General features: G+C 30.8%; 4 protein-coding genes across 5 annotated transcripts; 2 read left to right on the forward strand and 2 right to left on the reverse strand.

Moving 5' to 3' along the window:
• The first annotated feature begins 23 nt into the window (after positions 1 to 23).
• On the forward strand, positions 24 to 2,446 carry LOC124537381 (lipoma-preferred partner homolog). Its single transcript, XM_047114212.1, has one exon. It carries the CDS (start codon positions 485 to 487, stop codon positions 1,907 to 1,909), a length of 1,425 nt encoding a protein of 474 aa, XP_046970168.1. The 5' UTR covers positions 24 to 484; the 3' UTR covers positions 1,910 to 2,446.
• Positions 2,447 to 2,589: 143 nt separating this feature from the next.
• LOC124537387 lies at positions 2,590 to 8,797 on the reverse strand. The gene is made up of 8 exons (XM_047114218.1): positions 8,303 to 8,797; positions 7,953 to 8,136; positions 7,688 to 7,875; positions 7,233 to 7,436; positions 6,864 to 7,154; positions 6,596 to 6,782; positions 4,129 to 6,480; positions 2,590 to 3,428 (listed from the first exon to the last, which is right to left on the reverse strand). The coding sequence occupies exons 1-7, from the start codon at positions 8,433 to 8,435 to the stop codon at positions 4,350 to 4,352; spliced, it is 3,318 nt and encodes a 1,105-aa protein (XP_046970174.1). The 5' UTR covers positions 8,436 to 8,797; the 3' UTR covers positions 2,590 to 3,428; positions 4,129 to 4,349.
• A 391-nt stretch (positions 8,798 to 9,188) lies between these two features.
• On the forward strand, positions 9,189 to 16,945 carry LOC124537181 (gamma-tubulin complex component 4 homolog). Of its 2 annotated transcripts, XM_047113904.1 has the most exons (12): positions 9,189 to 9,293; positions 9,374 to 9,506; positions 9,755 to 10,049; positions 10,189 to 10,369; positions 10,687 to 10,889; positions 11,258 to 11,384; positions 11,983 to 12,139; positions 13,050 to 13,190; positions 14,197 to 14,371; positions 14,666 to 14,864; positions 15,407 to 15,567; positions 16,393 to 16,944. In XM_047113904.1, the coding sequence occupies exons 1-12, from the start codon at positions 9,237 to 9,239 to the stop codon at positions 16,553 to 16,555; spliced, it is 1,992 nt and encodes a 663-aa protein (XP_046969860.1). In that variant the 5' UTR covers positions 9,189 to 9,236; the 3' UTR covers positions 16,556 to 16,944. The 2 variants fall into 2 exon arrangements, with proteins under 2 accessions (XP_046969860.1, XP_046969861.1); XM_047113905.1 differs by lacking the exons at positions 9,189 to 9,293; positions 9,374 to 9,506 and having other exon boundaries at positions 9,883 to 10,029; positions 16,393 to 16,945.
• Positions 16,946 to 16,948: 3 nt separating this feature from the next.
• LOC124537182 (probable protein arginine N-methyltransferase 6.1) lies at positions 16,949 to 19,431 on the reverse strand. Its single transcript, XM_047113906.1, has 6 exons — positions 19,280 to 19,431; positions 18,966 to 19,202; positions 18,700 to 18,893; positions 18,172 to 18,383; positions 17,688 to 17,910; positions 16,949 to 17,161 (listed from the first exon to the last, which is right to left on the reverse strand). Exons 1-6 carry the CDS (start codon positions 19,331 to 19,333, stop codon positions 16,957 to 16,959), a joined length of 1,125 nt encoding a protein of 374 aa, XP_046969862.1. The 5' UTR covers positions 19,334 to 19,431; the 3' UTR covers positions 16,949 to 16,956.
• Positions 19,432 to 19,631: the final 200 nt, after the last annotated feature.

The raw sequence follows: 19,631 nt of genomic DNA on the forward strand, positions 1-19,631 counted from the left end.
AAATTAATTGAAGCGATTGATTATGCGGAACAAGTCATTTTATTTGGTTAGCTAGCATACCTGCATGCTACTTCAAAATAAATTATTCTGAAAAAACTATTTAAAAAAAATTAAGATGATAAAATTATTTTATTTCATGAAGGCTGATTTTGGTAATAATTAATTAATTGGACACAACACTACTGTCTTAAGCTGTGGAATGTGCCAAAAATGTCGAATTATATTATTTTTTATTATGTCGAAATAATGAATGACGTGTGCGTGTGACTGAGGTTTTAGTGTTACAAAGTAAAATGATTAAGTGATTAGTGAATACTTGAACGGTGATAACATGTATAAAGTAAAAATATTTTTAACTAAACTTTTTTGCCTCGTGTAACTATATCACATAAAAGTAGTTAATCGAGCTAAATTTGCAATATACTGTGTATATTTACAAGAAAAAGAATATTTACGACAAGTTCATTACATACATAAAGCCAAAATGTCTAGACTAGATAACACTGACGCCTTGGAAAAACAATTAGCTGATTTGCAAATGACTAAGGACATTAATACGCCTGGAAAAATTAAGAAGATACCACCAGCTGTGCCTCCAAAGAAAAAAGCTCAGCCTCAAGTTCCACACAGCGCCGTCGTCAACACATTGCGTGAGCCCTCGTATTCAACTAAGATAACTCCTTTACAAAATGCACAGAATGTACCTCCTCCACCTCCTCCTCCCCCGACGTACAGCAATGTACCACGACATCCCAGCAATATTCATCCTATGCACAAAGATTATGCAAACGTAACCCAGTTGTCACTTCCTTCTTATTCACTGCGACAAAATTTGGCAATACCTTCCAAGAGCTATAATGCAATGTATAGTAATGTTCCCCAATATCAGAATAATCCGCCGCCGCCACCGCCTCCACCTCCATTTCATGTCCCATCAAAGTCATTTGATCCTAACCATAATGAAGAAATGATACCGCCACCATCTCCTGTTAGCTCTAATTACAGTGAATTAATGAGAGCCACAGCCAATTTAAATTTCAATCAAGACCGTCCACATTATCCTGCTATATATCAAAATGAGTACCCAGAGTATGGAGTGTCACAAGCATCAACATATGAGTCACTTTATGAGCCCATTAACTTACACCCACAAACACATTCAGGGCAAGCTAATAATTCATCAATAAGTCAAAACTACAAAAGTAATTTGAGGCCTATGGGAAAATCCCCTTTGCCAAAGGAAGAAGAAGTGGATGCGTTAACTAATATGCTTGTTCAGTCCATATCTAGTAGTTCAGAATTCTTTGGTATTTGTGTTAAATGTGACCAACAAGTTGTAGATGAAAGTTCTGGCTGCACTGCAATGGGAAATTTGTATCATATCAAATGTTTTAGTTGCCACAGATGCAATACCAACTTGCAAGGAAAACCATTTTATGCTGTTGAAGGAAATCCTTATTGTGAAGCTGACTATTATGAAACTTTAGAAAAATGTTCAGTGTGTAACAATCCTATATTAGATAGAATTTTAAGAGCAACTGGCAAACCATATCACCCAACTTGCTTCACTTGCGTTGTGTGTGGGAAAAGCCTTGATGGTATTCCATTCACGGTCGATGCTATGAATCAAATCCATTGTATTGAAGATTTCCACAAAAAATTTGCTCCAAGATGTTGTGTTTGTGAGCTACCAATAATGCCCGAGGAAGGCGAAGAAGAAACTGTAAGAGTTGTGGCTCTGGACCGTAGCTTTCATGTACGATGTTACAAGTGTGAAGATTGTGGGTTATTATTGTCATCTGAAGCAGAAGGGCGTGGTTGCTATCCCCTTGATGACCATATTCTTTGCAAGGCCTGCAATGCTCATCGTATTCGTCTCATTACTAATGTAATGACAACAGATTTATAAATATAAATTATTTTCTATATTTTACCTTGCTTGAGCTCAGATAGTTTTTTAATAACTCATAATATTATATTTAAATGACTACAATAAGTTATAAATGCCATATCTTTATACAAGTTAACTTTTGAGATATACAATATACCTTATTACTAACAAATCAAAAATATTTTGACTATTCTACATTACATTGTTATTACTTACATTTTGTAGTGTTAAAGATGTTATATTTTTATAGAATTTTATTGTATGGATAAAATGAATTACAATTATCAGAATGAATAAAGTTTAATATATGTATAAAACTTCAAAGACTGAAGCGGTAGCAATATGTTTGCATTTATAAAGGATAGTGTTATATAATCAAAAAGTAACATTATGGAATTTTTAAAATGTGATATTTACAAATTATATACACCTAAAGGCAAAGATGTATTCATACTAATTTATTTGGTGGCATTATAAATGCTGTAGAATAGAATTTTTTTATTAAGTGCTTTTGCTATAAATAATATGATGGCAGCTGTAATCTGTATTTATTAAATAAATATTATAAAAAAATGCATACTTTTTTAATTAAAAATAATTCAATTTCATCCATTTAAAAAAATAAGAAACCATGCATTATAAGTGACATACTAAACCTATGGAATTGGGCTATCTTTCAGGACAAAAACATTTGATACTAAAGTATAAATTTTATTATATACAAAAAAAAAGCTACAAAATTTACAATACTGGCTGAAAATACAGTAAAAATAAAGGCACTTACATCACAGTTTATATTTTTTTGGAATGCATTTGCAAGTATACACTTACCAAAAATCGAAACAAATCATATCTAAAATCGAATTAGATTTACATCTTTCTTATTTAATTATTAAAGATCTGAAACGATAAATCTCATTGTCATAGGTAGATCTTGATAGCGAAATAATATTTTTCAACAGAACTTAGTATCACATCTATTAGTATTAAGCTGATATAACATTTACGAGTGGTTACGAAAGTAATATTTTCAAGATGTATAGTGGTCGTTTAACTCTACAAACGTAAAAAGTTTTTGTGACCAATAAAAGGAAAATTAGAATTCCTCCCATCCCAATATATATCCACCCAACAACGACAAAACACAAAAAATACTACGGTCTTTATGTTAAATTCGTAAATGTTATGTCGACTATACCCTTTCCATATCCTAGAGTTTCAAAAAAAAAAATATTGTCGTCGAGTACTGACTGAAATAGTCTTAACATTAAATATAACTGAAATATTTCTTACGATATTTCATTGCTTAATGACATGATAAAATACGACAAAAATTGAGAGTAAAAAATAAAAGTAACAACGAAATATGGTTATTATTGTAACAAAACTAGGTGAAGTAACTAGTGTTTGAATTACTCATGAACATTTGTTTTTATTAAACAAATTCGCTCGTAATTTTTATTTTCTTAAACGCCTAATGACTGAAATCACTTTGCAAAACGACAATCGTTATGTCAAATTATTGTTTTTTTTACATGTTTGCGTCAGTGTTGGGCATTAATCAAGCAATTGTTAATTATTTTATTAATTGACTAAAAAAGTAATTGCAATTAAATTAATTACAATTAAATTAATCGCAATTACACTTTTAATTGCACCTTGCAATTAAATTAATTTGATTAACGTATGTCAATTGCAACTTACAATTAAAATAATTGCAATTAACTTTTTTAGTTGTTTTATAAAACAATTAAAACTAACAATTAACTTTATACATCAAAATGTAATTAGTAAATTTTTAGGAAAATTAAGCTATAAGTATTAGACTTCAGACGAATAAAAATGTGGTCAAAGACTCTAAGTTTTAAGCTTATTTTTTCTAAATGTCTCTTTCCACAGAAAAAAAGTGTTTATTTTTATATTATATAATATAAAGTTGCATTAATAAATATTTCTTCAGCGTAGGTATAAAACAAAAACATTTCAAGTCGTCGTTTTCGCTCAAGTCTTTATATTTTACAGCAGTATTTTTAATTGTTATTTTTAATTAAAATTAACAAAACAATTAAAAATTAATTAATTGTTAATTGTTACTAATACAGTTAACAATTAAATAATTGTTAGTTGTGATTTTCCACAATTACAATTGATTAATTGTTAACTGTAGTAGTAACAATTAACAATTAATTAATTGTTAATCTTTAATTTTAATTGCAATTAAAATTTGCCCAACACTGGTTTGCGTAATCGATCACAAAATCCTATGAATCTTCAATAAATGGGAAACATTAAAATGACTACACTTAGGGTGAGATCTATGTTAATATTGACTTGATTTAAGTACAAAAATATTTTAAACTTAAATGCATCACAATGCAAAATTGTTGCCATTCAATAAATCACTATTTAGGAGTTTATCATGTAGGAACTTATTAAAAAATTGGCTAACAATCATTAATTACACCTTATGTCTTAACTTAGTATTAAACCTTGGTGGGCTAAGCACCTGTTTCATAAATAATGATCTCTTTTCCTTAATACTTTTTGACGGCACGTTTGATAACATAGAACATATATTTTCATCACTTATTATAGTATTTGTTTGTTTTTGGGGGCATGTTTCTGTTTGGTTCATACGATCAATAAATTGATTTCGAACATTCATGATATTAGATTCAACCTGTTGAGGCACGTTTTCAGAACAGTGATATAAAATTTCCTCATCTGAATGTAAATTAGGCTTTGGCTCAAATCTTTCTCTTAAAATAGAAAACTTTCTCCTAGGTCTACTTCGAACATTTTTCTTTATATTTGATATCTTAGATGCTGTTGTATTAACTAAATTTGGGGGTGTTTCTTTTTGTATTAAAGATTGCAATGACGGTGTTTTTCGACTTAGTGATATATCTTCCATTGATCCTATAGGTAATGAGTTATCTGTCACTAATTGCCATAAAAAATCGATGTCTTTATTTGAGAGATCGTGTATTGGCTGTTCGGATTTATTATTCAGCTTTTTAATTTGAGTTTTCGTACAAGTTGTCTTTTGCCGTCGTGCCGTATTTTTATTTTGACTTTTACTACTATCTAAACTGGAAGTAGTAGACACTGGTAAAACATTCGAATCTTTTATATTTGACTCAAACTTCGTGCCATGTGATACATCTAAAATACAGTCTTTTTCTGGCAAGGTTTCCATTTTATTACTTAAATCAAATTTGTATGGTTCCTTCCATATGGCTTTTTTAAGACTCGTTTCTGTTTTTTCAGATGAATGAAACTGAGGCGAATCCCATTGATGCTCTCTTCTATGATATAAGTTTCTTGGAGAATTAGTGACAGTGGCCTTTCTAATTTCATCTATAGTTGCAACAAGAGAGCTTTCTGAGTTCAATCTTTTTTTACATGACATATCGATGTCTCCTAAATCATCAAGTTCTTCTAAAATAGGTTCTAAATGATTAGGGTCTTTACTACTATCTATCATGCAAGGCTTGGCTAGAAAAGTGTCATCATTAGAGTGGCACATGACTGTATTGGCATAATCTTCTTGGCTGCTTCTTTCAAATTTAACAAAGACATTAGAGTATGTGTGTGCCTTCTTAGGAAACGCTGGCGCAGATAATATGGCATTTTTTAATTCTTGTGATAGACAACTGCTGATTTCAGAGCTACCTGATGTCAAAGTGTCCCTACTCCTGTCTCTAACGACACTACCATCATGCAACCAATTTTCTATGTCACAATAGCCATTCCAAGATCTGAGACCCCAAGCTTCTCTTGCAATATTTACTGCACATATGTTTTCGTAATCATGAACTGAAAGAATTTCCGTAGGTGTATCGAGGTCTCGTTTGGACTGAAGCAATTCACTAGTTATACCATTCTTTATTTTATCTTTCTTTGTATACATTTCTTTGAGTATATCAAGTGCTATTCTTTGTATGTTTTCAATATCTGCATCTTGGTTTCCTACTTTTATATTTTTTAATGCACTTAAACAAAGCTTCTGTACAATATTTTCGTTAAAAGTGTTTATATCTGAACTATTTATATCACTGAAACTTAAATCTAAATCCATATCAATTGAATCTGATGAAGTTTTTTTATTAGTGCCATCAGTATCATGACTTATTTCTGAACTGTCAGTCTTCATAATTTTAACAAAATCATCATTCACGATATTGCAATTCTCTAAGTTTAAATTAGTTAAGTCATCTCTCAACTCATCAGATGAGCAAATTCCACGGCGTTTCTGTATATTTAACGTACTAGATGTAATCTCATCAATAGAACTCTCTAGATTTTCGATTGATGATAACTTGAGATTCAGTTCTGTTGGTGAGCAGATTTTCTTTTTTGCTATTTTTGTATTTATTTGATTGTCTCTCTTTGAAGATATTGATTGTGGTGTATTTTCAATTGAGTACAATTCTATGCTTGAAACATCCATACTTAAATTACCGACTGGAGCTGATGTAAATGTTGGTGAACCGGATCTGGCAATCCAATGATCTAATAGGAATTTTTTATCAGCATTCTCACTATCATTTTGTGGTATTTGTTGATTACTTGTAGTAGAATCACCTCTGTTAAAAATAATAAAGTATTAGCCAAAATAAGTCTCAATCCAAATTCATTTTTTTTCTCTAGAAATACATATTTTATAAATCCAAAAAAATATTAAAAAAATAAACAATCTACCTTGTCTCATTGACTTTAGCACTTTTAAAAGATCTGACATGATTTAATCCATTATGTTTGTTATTTTTGCTTTCAGAATTAGAAGTTACAACTTTGTTATTTAGTTCAACATCATCTGGAGCATTCTTCCAAGGAATGGGCCCTTTCGAATGAAAGAATCTATAGTACAATATCATTGTTATCATACCTGAAAATAGAAATAATTTCCATATATTATCAAATCACAGATTTTCTTTGGTATTGCATTCAATTATATATTAAAACATACCAACTAGTGTTCCAACAATTACACACACGGTCGCAGCAATAGACCATGATTTTTTCTGCTTTTCGGAATCAGATATCAGTACATACAAAAGTAAACTACCAAAATTCTGAGTAACTATTAATGTGTAAAACATTAAAAGGCGATACCTTGTGTGGCCCTCGCGTAAATTAATATAACAAAAACAATATACAAAACCCATGATGGAATTGTAAAATGTTTCCTCCAATTTATTTGGACAGAATGTTGTTTTCTGTGTTATGATCCAAAATGTCATTGCTGACCAATGCAAACCTAAAAATACAATTATTTTAATGCTATATAATATTTCATAACATTAAGATTTATAACATTTCAATCAAGTTATCTTACCTAATGGAATTAAGGTCCATATTCCAAATATTATGGTAAACAACAAGATTCCAGCGATTCTACCCAATAATATGCCAAAATGCCATGTTAGTTTTAATATAATTGAACTCCATTTAAAATTATTGGTACTGAATGTTGTAATACTGTAAATATATGTTACACAACCCCATATCACAGACGCTATTGATGCTACTAAAGCAAACACTGAAAAACAACAAAAATTACAATTTAAAATTTTTTTATGTAAAATAAAATAATTAGTATATGTATACATTTATATACTTCTATTTATTATGTTAAAAAACTTTCCATGATAAAGTTTTTTTTTTTTTTATCATAATTCATTCCTACAAAGATGTAGAGCTTAAACCTTTTATGCATTATTATCATGTTGATTAAGAATTAAGCAGGAGTTATAAATATCATGGTTTAGAAAATAGTAATAAATTCTTTACCTTTTGTATGATAATTTTCATTTAACATTATAATAGAATATGTTTGTAATATTATTTGTGGTACAGTTCCTGTGAAAATATACAAAAAGTGCAACAGACTCAAATCATTTCGTTGACATATTAATTTTTGTGTTTTCATTGATTCTAAATTTTTGCAGGAGAATACTTTCTGGAGGAATATTATGTACCTAAAAGAAAAAATATGAATTGATGTTTGATGAATAATGCCTATAAAAAATTGTTGTTTATTTTCTGTGTGATTTACCTTTCTAATAATCCAACTAGACAACAATGAGTAATCCAATGGCGAAGTTTTGATTCCTGATCGATAATAAACCATCTCAATGAAAAAATATTTATTAAAATATTTGGAGATAGTATGAATATCATTGTTGACAAAGCCCAATATAGATAGCCATCCTTACAATATTCTGCAAAAACTAGAATGTCTGAAATGAAAAATATAATTATTTAAAATGTAAGTGTAAATTTAGATATTAAAAGAAACAATCGAAAGTTAATTGCTACGGAAAGGGAAGTTCAAGAAAAAGACTAGTTATTTAAATGACGAAACATTTAAAATTATATTAAACTATTAACAAAAAGGCTAAGCACCTGTTGTTAAATCTGCAAGTATGGACACAAGAGATATAAATACACTTAGAACATTAAAAACACAATAATTTTCATCTTGAGTACAGACAATCTTTCTGTCTGTTGTGGTTCCAAGCCTACAAGCTTCTGCCATTGTAAAAAAATATGCACATAATGTAAATCAGTAAGATTCAAATAGCCTTTCTTTGATGTAAATATATATAAGCAATAAGCTCTCTCATATATACAATTTACAAAATTTATCTATGTTCCAATATATAAATCAATTCAACGGCGGCGCGGAGTGATAGACGCAGGCGCAGGACCGAGGTCACCGCACTCCATTCGCTTGTATCACAGATAAAGTACAGATTATGGTTAGGGCTCTAATAAAATATGAATGGAAATATAGAAGTATTAATGAAGACTTGTAAAATTATTGTAAAATGATGAACGGATTCACCGTAATGTGATTCAATAATATTAAAAAAAAGTAATTGCTCGCTACACAGGTTTTTCATTAAAAAAAAAAAAAACAAACATTTGTTACAGAAGATGCTCAATTAAAGAGAAGATACTTGTTATGTTTATAAGAAAGAAAAAAACATACACAACTCCTTTTTTATCATGATAATTATTGCTTTGATTTAATAAAATGAACGAACAAAATATTCTCTTCTTATTTATCGTAGTCTATCGTTTCATGTTTGTGTCAACTGCAATTCGACTGTCACACATGTCAGTATGAGTTTTACAAAAAGTAAATAAACAATTATATTATTTAAAAGTTGCGGTAACGTATTTTAGCCTAATTTTTCAATTTACATTTATTATTTAAATAAAGTGTATAAAAAATTATTCTCTTTCAGAAATAAAAATTAATCTCAATATATTCAAATGTTAATAAAAAAATAGTAATAGAAAATATTTTTTTTAAATTGGAAATTATATTAAAATGATTCACGACGCACTACTAGTTTTGTGGGATTGCTCGCAAACTAATGCGCCACAGGTAACTTTGCTTGCTTTAAATTTATTTTTTCTATTTATTAAATAATATTAAAAAGGATAAACTTCGCTAAATATTCGCAGCCTGCACCACTTACCTATGCAAATGAGGGAGATGCGGAAATATACAATAGAATTTACGCTATTGCAAAGAGTCACCATAAAATTCAAAACTTTGTCATAGCAACTGCTTTTCATTCCAGAAAATCACAAACAGGTAATTTTTAAACAGACATTAACGTATGTTTTATAAAAATAATTTCATATGTATTTTTTTTAACACACATTTTTGTAACCTTGGACTGTATGTATGTAACTATGTAACAGAATCTTTGAGCATGATTTTCAGCTATTTCCAGAAGTCTAATTAATTTGAATCTTTGCATATGTTTTAAGTGTCAATGACAATGCAATTAGCATGTTTTTTTTAGTTTTTTAAACTATTACATTTTTATTTATTTTTAGCATCTGGACATAAATCTTATGGACTGTATGGACAAGCATTGAGTGAAGGCATTTCTGAAGTTTTACAGTCATATAAAAATACTTTAAAAGAGGTAGAAGAACTTGTCATCGGGAATCCAAATTACACATTGTCCTTGTTGTACAGTTATGTTGAAAAGTTTCAAGGATTATTTAATACATTAAATAGAATTATAAGTACTATTAAAGAGAGAAGGCTGACAGGATGCCAGATTTTAAGCCTTGTACATCAATTCATTTTAAATGGCAATAAAATGGTACATGAAGCTGTTATACAGTATGTATGATAATAAAATTGATATTCTTAATGTGAACAAATATATATAAGAACCAAAACAAATTAAACATGACTTGTTTCAATTCTATTCAAAAGTAATTTACACTATGAACTAACGTTAATTAGTATTACTTTTCAGGATATTTTGCTGCATTAACACAGTTTTCATTAATCAACTTTGTACATGGTTACTTTATGGTGAACTGAGAGACCCATACCAAGAATTCTTTGTGTACCAAATGAAGAAAAATGATACCTCAGACACATTTATTTCCACTCCTTCATCAACAACTACTTGTGATAAATCACTTGTGTCAACGGTAACTATAAAATAAAAAAAAAATTTTTCATTTCATTAGGAGGCATTATTTATAGGATAAGTTTTAATATATTTTTATTATCTTTTTTTAATTTGAAATCTTAAAGTTAATAAATTGCAATGTGGAATTACAGAAGTAAATTTTTTCATTTGACATAAATTGATTATTAATAGTAAGTAACAACAGTATTTATTATTATTATTACAAAACTACCCATATATCATTTTACTTATTAGTAAGAAGTTTTTCCCCTAATTTGTTTACATTTTTTCTTTTTTCATCATTATATTGAAAAATAATAACAATTATTATTGCAGCTACAGCAAACACCATATGGGTACAATCTGAACCCAAATATGATACCATATTTTATACCACTGTCATTGGCACAGGAAATATTATTCATTGGTAAAACTGTCATTCTATTTGGTTTCGATCCTAAGAAAGTTAAAAAGAACAACAGTTTCACAATTAACAGACCAATGCTGACTTTACAAAAGATTGATGCAGATTCAAGAAGGTATTGTGTACATTTTGCTTTAATAATAAGGGCTTTGTGCAAGCCCATCTGGGTAGGTACCACCCACTCAGTTATTCTACCGCCAAATAACTGTACTCAGTATTGTTGTGATCCAGTCTGAAGGGTGAGTGAGCCAGTGTAACTACAGGCACAAGGGACATAACATCTTAGTTCCCAAGGTTATTGGCACATTAACAATGTAAGGAATAGTCAATATTTCATACAGCGTCATTGTCTATGAATTTATTCGAGTTATTCAACCATGTTGCTTCAAATTGGGTTGCGGTAAACAGGATTCTTCCGATTATTTTTCATTACCAAGTATGAGTGTATTAAATACAATGTTTATTTTTTAAATAAAATTACAGATTTACAATTTGGGAAGAGAAGGAAGCAGAATTTCACGAAAAACTGCAGAAACTTAAAACTATTGAAGTATTTCAAGCATATAACTTGAGGGGTGTGGTGAGGGAGATAAAAGAATGCGTCACAAAGGTAAGATTTTTTAAACACAGATACAAACAAGCTTTGAATATGTTAGGAATCCATTTGTCTGTCTGTCTGTCTCCAGGCTGTATCTTATGAACTGTGATAGACAGTTGGAAAGATCACAGGTGATATATTTCTGTAGCCGCTATACCAAAAAAAAAAAAATACTAAAAACCTCAATAAAATAAATATTTAAGAGGGTTCCCATACAACAAAATTGAATTTTATCTGTTTTCAATCGTACGGAACTCTTAGTGCGCGAGTCCGTCTCGCCCTTGACCGATTTTGTGGACATCAAGACTGAAGTATTAGTATGTATATGTATATTTAAAAAATATATATTCTTCGAAATGGTTTGTTTTATACCACATTTATTACCCAAATAAGAAATTCAGCATCAAATATATAATGTACTTAATGTAATAGTGGTCACATACCCACAAATATTATATATTAAACCTTATATCTTTAAAATAATATATACCAGTATAATAATATCATGCAAATAAATTTTAAAAAAATGAACGATGTAAATAAATCGAAAGATAAGCCGATTGGGTCAAGCAAAAATTATTGTTATGAATTTAATATTTATCTATTTCAGCATTTATGGACTGTAGCGGTCGAAGAAGCACAATTATTACACGAACTTCGTCTCATGAAGGACTTCTATCTGATTGGTCGTGGAGAATTGTTTTTGGAATTGCTACGACTAACAGCGCCTATGCTCGAAAGGCCCACTACCAGAAATTCTACCAGAGGTAAGTGCTGTATTATTAGACTAAATTATAAATCATATACATTTAAACAATGAAGTGGTATTTTTCTCACATCTGAAATAAAGATTATTGGTTGAATTTAGATTCGTCTCCTTCATGATTTAGAATTGTTAGGGCCGGATTTAGGGAAGGGCAACCAGGGCAACTGCCCTGGGGCCTCTACATAAGTGGGGGCCACAAAAGTTTTCAGTGAGTTATCAAATAAAGTAAAGTAAAGTAACAGCCTGTAAATTTCCCACTGCTGGGATAAGGCCTCCTCTGCCATTAAGGAGAGGGTTTGGAACATATTCCACCACGCTGTTCCAATGCGGGTTGGTGGAATGCACATGTGGCAGAATTTCGATGAAATTAGACACATGCAGGTTTCCTCACGATGTTTTCCTTCATCGCTGAGCACGAGATGAATTATAAAGACAAATTAAGCACATGAATTAGAGGTGCTTGCCTGGGTTTGAACCCGCAATCATCGGTTAAGATGCACGCGTTCTAACCACTGGGCCATCTCGACTCTATTCATCTCGTATTATTTAACTAAATTATAAATCGTATATATTTCAAACATGGAGCGGTGTTATTTTCACATCTGAAATAAAGTTTATTGGTTGAATTTAGATGCGTTTCTTTCATGATTTAGAATTGTTAATTGCTTACCCAAAATATAAGCAGATATGTTAACATTCTTAGATAAGTCATTACTTTATTTAATTAACTATCAGATATAGTATCAGACTTTGGTGACAATAATCATGATATGGGCCTACTAGGTGTTATGGTCACAACAACCCGGTGATGTTCTTGTAATAAAGATTATTAGAATCTATCTGTGGTTTTGATCCAATCCAAATTAAACTATAAAGTTAAAATATTTATTCCCAAAATATATTATTTACAGATATGAACCATGCGTTCCAATTAGCGGCCCGAGCTGTGTTCCTGAGCAATAGTACTGATATAGAAAAGTTTAGCTTCGAACTACCTTACGTCAAACCTAACATTTCTGCTAATTCTTCCGTCGAGGATGATAGCAGCACAGGTTTGTTTAACTGATTATCATCACATCGGATTTAGAGGAAGATATGAGTAAAAGTATAGTAGGACACAAATTAGATGTAGCATCGGAAAATGCAATGGAATGAAATTAAAACGCTATCGCGCCATTCGACGCTATTCGTCGCTATAGATTCAGAGTCAGAGAAAACAAGTGCATGTAAAACCACGCTTCAAATTGACGAATATATTAGGATATATATCATATGACATTACAAGTTATTATGTTTGTGCAAAGATCATATTCGCATTAGAAATAAATATTGATAATTTGGTATAGCGTACTCAATTCGGATGTGATCGGTTTTACGAATTTTGCCGATGCGACATCTAAGTTGTGTCGTACTATACTTTCTTACTAGGTAGTGTGTTTTTGTATAAGCCTGTCAAGTAGATACCACCTACTCATCAGATATGATATGCCAAACAGCAATTATTAGTAAATAGTTAAGTTGTTTTCTGAAATGAATGGTGAGCGAGTCTATTTTACTACCGGCACGTTAAGAGACATAGCATCTTAGTTATCGAGGTTGGCGGCAAGGAATGCTAATATTTTTTATAGCAATGGTTTGTGGTGACCACTTACCGCCTCAGTGTTTCATGTACATAGAACATTTAGCTGTGCCCGCGACTTTGAATTTAATAAATAAAAGTTATTGTTGTAGCCCAAGTTATTCCTAATTACATTAACTATCTGCCAGTGAAAGTCCTGTCAAAATCGGTCCAGCCGTTCCAGAGATTAGCCGGAACAAGAGCCAGCAAGTCAAAAATTAAGAAAAAATGATGTTTTGGTATATGTACCGTGTAAACATACATAAGCATTGAGTGAAATGCGATTATTTTAATATTACAAAGAGACACTTCAATTTTATTATACATATGTATAGATTATTATTTTTATATATTTTTTGTGTTATTATAGTTATTTTTCATGAACAAGTCAAACAAACTGTGCCCTAGTAGTATAATGAATTTATCATTTTTGTCATCAGTCGCAGATGGGTGGTCGAGTATAATTTTAAAGTATGACTTCAAATGGCCCCTTCATCTGCTATTTGCACCCGAGGTCCTGGCGCGGTACAACGACATGTTCAGACTTTTGCTGAGAATAAAGAAGACCCAACACGATCTACATGCGCTCTGGAAGACTTACAAGCAATCTCCAAGGTCACATATTTATCTTCTTGGTTCCATAGATTATAGAATTTAATTCACCTTTTTTTGTTTAATTCACAAAATTTACTATGCTGTTCTAATTTGGTTATGATCACCTAGAACTAAGTATAATTTTTGATAATTAATTAAGCTCTTTCGTGCTCTGAATTATTTATTAATTTAATAATTTATTGTTTCATGATAAGTACGCCCACGCATTGCTGTTCCTAACTCTGAATACAAAAACCTCCATGTAATACTGTCAACTGTTATTTCCTCCTACTTCATTTGTTAAAATATTTTTAGGTTTACGATGTGTCAGCTGCATAACAAATTGATGTTTCTAATGGACAATCTCCAGCATTACCTTCAAGCTGATGTATTGGAAACTAATTTCTCTCGTCTCATGGAAGCAGTTAACAAAACGAATGATTTTGAGAAATTGAAGAAAGCACACGCTACTTTTCTGGCGGATATATTGAGTCAATCTTTCTTAACTGTAACAGTGAGTAAATATGTTAGTAAATTATCTCCTATGTATATAGAACTGAAGAACCAGTCGACCATATTATAAAATTTATCACGAGGAATTTGTCTGAGTCGCATGGAAATGAGCTGAGATGGCCCAGTGGTTAGAACGCGTGCATCTTAACCGATGATTGCGGGTTCAAACCCAGGCAAGCACCGCTGATTCATGTGCTTAATTTGTCTTTATAATTCATCTCGCGCTCAGCGATGAAGGAAAACATCGTGAGGAAACCTGCATGTGACAAATTTCATCGAAATTCTGCCACATGTGCATTCCACCAACCCGCATTGGAACAGCGTGGTGGAATATGTTCCAAACCTTCTCCTCAAAGGGAGAGGAGGCCTTTAGCCAGGCAGTGGGAATTTACAGGATGTTGTTGTTGTTGCATGGAAATCTTCCACTGAGCGAGGCGGAATAAGCTATAATAATATCTTCTCTACCAAAGGAGAAGAGGCCACAATCAAAAATGTTGTTTAAAGAAATGGTAGGCTGTTAATAATATTATGGTTTAATTTCAGTCTGCTGATAATGATTCTGGCGATACACTGGACTCAATAAACAATCCGGTATTCTGTAATATTATGGAACTGCTAAAGCTCTGTCATTCGTTCTGCAGTATGAGCGAGTTTGCCTCCGATAAGGAAGCCGAAGATTATTACATACGCGGATATTCAGATCGGTAATATTTAATTTTTAATAATAATTTCGATTAAACGTCAGTCAAACATTATCATATTAGGTTTAAATGAATTTGAATGAATGGTTTCATTCATTTGGTTCAGTTTGTTGAAATATGGACGCATGTGTAGAATTTAATTCCAATCAAAAGCGACAAATAAAAAATTAAATGTTTTTTATGTCCTTATGTATAAAACCGAAAAGAACTACCGATTTCATTCATCTTTTTTCTCTATGAAAACCGAAATGTAGGGAATAGGCTATTTGACTGGTTTTTAAAATCCATTTTATATTATTTAGTAGAAGTTAAGGAACACAGTAAAAGTTGTGTTTTTTATTTCTAGTAAATATTTGCCGAAAAATATCATATTAAAAATGCCATATTTAAATAGCGCGCAAAAGCGCTACTTGGACAATATGGTGCTGCAATGAGGTCGGTGACGTCACTTTCTTGTATTTTAATCTGTGGTACATATAGAAGAAAAGCAAGGTTTACAAGAAAGTGACTTCATCATAAGTCCGGCCAATCAGGAGCGTTTTGTGTCACGTGACAAACATTTGAAAATTTGCATTTTTATCAATGGATTTTTTAATTAATTAAGTATTATTTTCAATTTTCACTGATTACAATAATTCACAATTTATTTTTCGCATTATCAAATTGCCTAGATTATCTTCTATCTACCATATAGACTATCTAACATAGTTGCAATTTATCGCATATGATGCAACTTTGTACAAAAAACTTTGAATTATTTTTAAATCTCCTGCTCTTTCATTCGTAATTGTACTAGTTATTAAAATAAATATTACACTTCTATTCCAGGTTTAATAAATTAGTCAAACAATTGATGCAGCTTCTAGTGTCATTGCGTGATCGTCCATGTGGCGTTTATTTGGCAAGGCTGCTTATGCGACTGGACTATAACCGCTGGCTCAGTGGAGAGGCTCAGCTTACTCAGTCTGTTACTAACATGCTACGGTACTAGTGATGAAAAGCTTAGTCATTTTGACTTTAATGAATGTTTTAGCAAAACAAATTTACCTACTATGGCTTTTACTAACTTATAATATGAATATCAATATTTACTCAGTGGTAAGCGTTGTGCAAGCCCTTTAAGGTAGATACCACCAACTCATCATTTATTCTATTGTGCAGTAAGCCTGTGTAACTACAAGCACAAGTGACATAAAGTTTTAGTTCCAAGGGTTAGTCGCTCATTGGTGATATAAGGAAGGTTAAAATTGCTCACAGAACCAAAATCTATTTGCATGTGCACCTACCCAGTATAAAATACCTGAATTCTTTTTATTTAATAAAAAGCAATGTTTTAATTATTTTTGAAAACTTTAATAAAAAAATATTAAAAATAAAACTATGTTTCATTCGTTACTCATCATCATCATCACCATCATCATCATCAATGTTATCATCTTCTAATATACTGGAATATTCATTTTCCTTTTGGCTCAAAGTGTGTTCTGCATGTTGGAGCATGACAGCCTTCAAGAGGATACACTTTGTCATGTGACATGTACATGGAGTTGGATGTTCCACTGCTTCTGGATCTAGTAATGTTAGTTGAAGGTTGTATCTGTAAGGTTATATATAAATAAATATATCACTGCTCCCATGCACAATTTTAGCATAGTTTTTCTTAAAAAATTTTAGAATAATTATTTTATATAACATTTATTATGTAATTTTATGTATTTTTATATCATTTTATAATCTTAAGTATGTATTAGTGTATGATAGAGATATATATTATTTATACATAGTATTTATATGTGTAGGAAGTATAAGTATTAGTGTGTAACTATTTGTATGTAAGTTTATGACTGCACCGCCTACACCGATGGTTTTGAAATCTCTCTTTGATTGGGTTGTCTGGAAGAGATGGCTAAAAAGCCATAAGTCCGCTCGTTGTACAACACTTTTAATGTACTTCTTTTGTTTTTTTTTTTTAATTCTGTTTGTGTATTTTATTAATTTTGTGTTACTTTCTTTTTTTGTTTTTTATTTGTGTGCAATAAAGAATAATTCAATAATGTTCAATTCATGTATGATAAAAAAAGAATATATTGTAGTTATCACAAATATTGAATTAATTAACTTACCGTCTCAAGTTAAATTTATCTCTCGTCATATCCAGCTGAAATGCAATAGGTTCCTGTTCCTCTATATTCTGCTCTTCAGGTAAAAGTATAACTGTTTGCTTCCAATGTGTCAAAGGACTGTCTGGTCCAGTTTTTAGTATAATTCTGCCATTATTCGATAATTCAGGGAAATTGCATTCAAACCACACACATATGCCTTGATACTGTCCACTTTTACTTGCCCCTGAATAATAATGTTTAAAGGTATATTTTAAAAAAATAAATAAAATTATGCACAATCAAAAAAATATACTATTTTGAAATTCATTTGAGCTTTAAGCTTAATATTAAAAAAAAAAAACAAATGCACAGAATCTTAATTTCATGAAAACACTGTTTTTGGATAAAATGGTTATATGCATAAATAATGCGTGTAGATTGTATGATTACTGGTTTAGTGCAACTTGGCATTTCAGTAATTATAAAAATTGCTTTAGAAACGAACCTACAACATGTTGAATGCTATAAGAGTCAAGATCCTGAGGAGTATCTTCACATAAATTAATCCATGCTATAGCAACATCAGCACCAAGGAGGTCATCTTCTTTAATTTGCATTATTTCAGGTTTATCACTTTTACTTGATCTTAGGTGTTTGGAAAATGTCGATAATGAGACACCATAGAAGTTCTTCCATTTGTTGTATAAATCAGGCACACTGTAAAAATATATGATAATGTAATATTGTTATTGTTTAATGGAAAAAAAATTGCATTCATTATTTTAGAGAATGTGATGTGATGTGAAGAAGATGTACAAATATTTTAGTGATAAAATTAATATTAGTTTAGATGAATATGTAAAAATTTAAAACCTCATACACACAATAACTACACATTTGACATTATATTGTTTTAAACTATTCATAAATATCAGCACATGAACTGTAAATATATTTTTCACATAATACCATATGTTTAAAGTTTTAATGTATAAAAAAACTTGTTAAATTTAATATTTATTTAAAATCTCACCTACATGGAGCTACATAGATAACAGCACTTTCTGGAAACATTTGGCCACCAGGTTTGAGGAATTTGTCTCTGGCTGCAAGTACTGAATCTAACATTCCCTCATGAAGTAGATAGAAGCCCATCCATTCTGATACAATTGCATCAACCTTGATGTCGCCTGGCAAAACTATGTCTTCTACTTTGTCATGCAGGACCTGTAGTATAATCAATAATTCATTAAGATCTAATTACTGTGAATGTACATTACTTAAAAAGTTTGATAGTACCTCTATTATGTCATCAAAATTGTTTTCTTTGACTATTTCCTTAGCCAAATTTGCCATATTGCTAGCTTCTACGGCATAGACTTTCTTAGCACCAGCTTGGGCACAAAATATTGAGAGAATACCTGTGCCACAACCAACATCCATTACTACTTTATCCTTAAAATATGATTTGTTTTCTAAAATTGCCTTTCTATAAGCATCAGTTCTAGGGTCATCCTCCAACATAAGCTTATGTATCTAAAAAAATATACATACAATAAATGGAACATACTGATTGAGAGGTTTTATTTTATATTTAGGTTATAATTTTATACCTCTAAATCCTCATAGCTAGTAAAATATGTATCCTGTGAAATATCCATTTCCATTTTGTATGTTTATAATAGAAGAAATATTTATGTATCTTAGATATAATATTAAAATCAAAATTTATAAACAGGCGGGTACCATACTTTTAAAATCAATAAACATTTAGACATTTAAACGTCAAGTATTAAACGTCACCCTTGTCAATAAGTATGATATCTATGGTACTGTCAAATAATTTTACAGTTGGTAGCTCAGTCCCATAATATTCGTAAGAAAAGCGACCAAAACGTGGAGGTTTGGTAACTAGGTAACTTTGTATGTCTCTACTCTACAATCCACAGAGTATTTGCCTTTCCC

Source organism: Vanessa cardui, chromosome 18 (genome assembly GCF_905220365.1).
Source record: "Vanessa cardui chromosome 18, ilVanCard2.1, whole genome shotgun sequence".
Taxonomy (NCBI): Eukaryota; Metazoa; Arthropoda; class Insecta; order Lepidoptera; family Nymphalidae; genus Vanessa; species Vanessa cardui.

Bases quoted from the DNA above. Each gene is read 5' to 3' on its own strand.
- LOC124537381 (XM_047114212.1), top strand. From the start codon at position 485: ATGTCTAGACTAGATAACACTGACGCCTTGGAAAAACAATTAGCTGAT.
- LOC124537387 (XM_047114218.1), bottom strand. From the start codon at position 8,435: ATGGCAGAAGCTTGTAGGCTTGGAACCACAACAGACAGAAAGATTGTC. The intron at 7,876-7,952 runs GTAAATCACACA...TTTTTCTTTTAG, and splicing joins CTAGTTGGATTATTAGAAAG to GTACATAATATTCCTCCAGA. The intron at 6,481-6,595 runs GTAGATTGTTTA...TATTTTTAACAG, and splicing joins GCTAAAGTCAATGAGACAAG to AGGTGATTCTACTACAAGTA.
- LOC124537181 (XM_047113904.1), top strand. From the start codon at position 9,237: ATGATTCACGACGCACTACTAGTTTTGTGGGATTGCTCGCAAACTAAT. The intron at 9,294-9,373 runs GTAACTTTGCTT...AAATATTCGCAG, and splicing joins CGCAAACTAATGCGCCACAG to CCTGCACCACTTACCTATGC. The intron at 10,890-11,257 runs GTATTGTGTACA...ATAAAATTACAG, and splicing joins ATTGATGCAGATTCAAGAAG to ATTTACAATTTGGGAAGAGA.
- LOC124537182 (XM_047113906.1), bottom strand. From the start codon at position 19,333: ATGGAAATGGATATTTCACAGGATACATATTTTACTAGCTATGAGGAT. The intron at 18,894-18,965 runs GTACTATCAAAC...ATTATACTACAG, and splicing joins ATTTTGATGACATAATAGAG to GTCCTGCATGACAAAGTAGA. The intron at 17,911-18,171 runs GTTCGTTTCTAA...ATTATTATTCAG, and splicing joins TAGCATTCAACATGTTGTAG to GGGCAAGTAAAAGTGGACAG.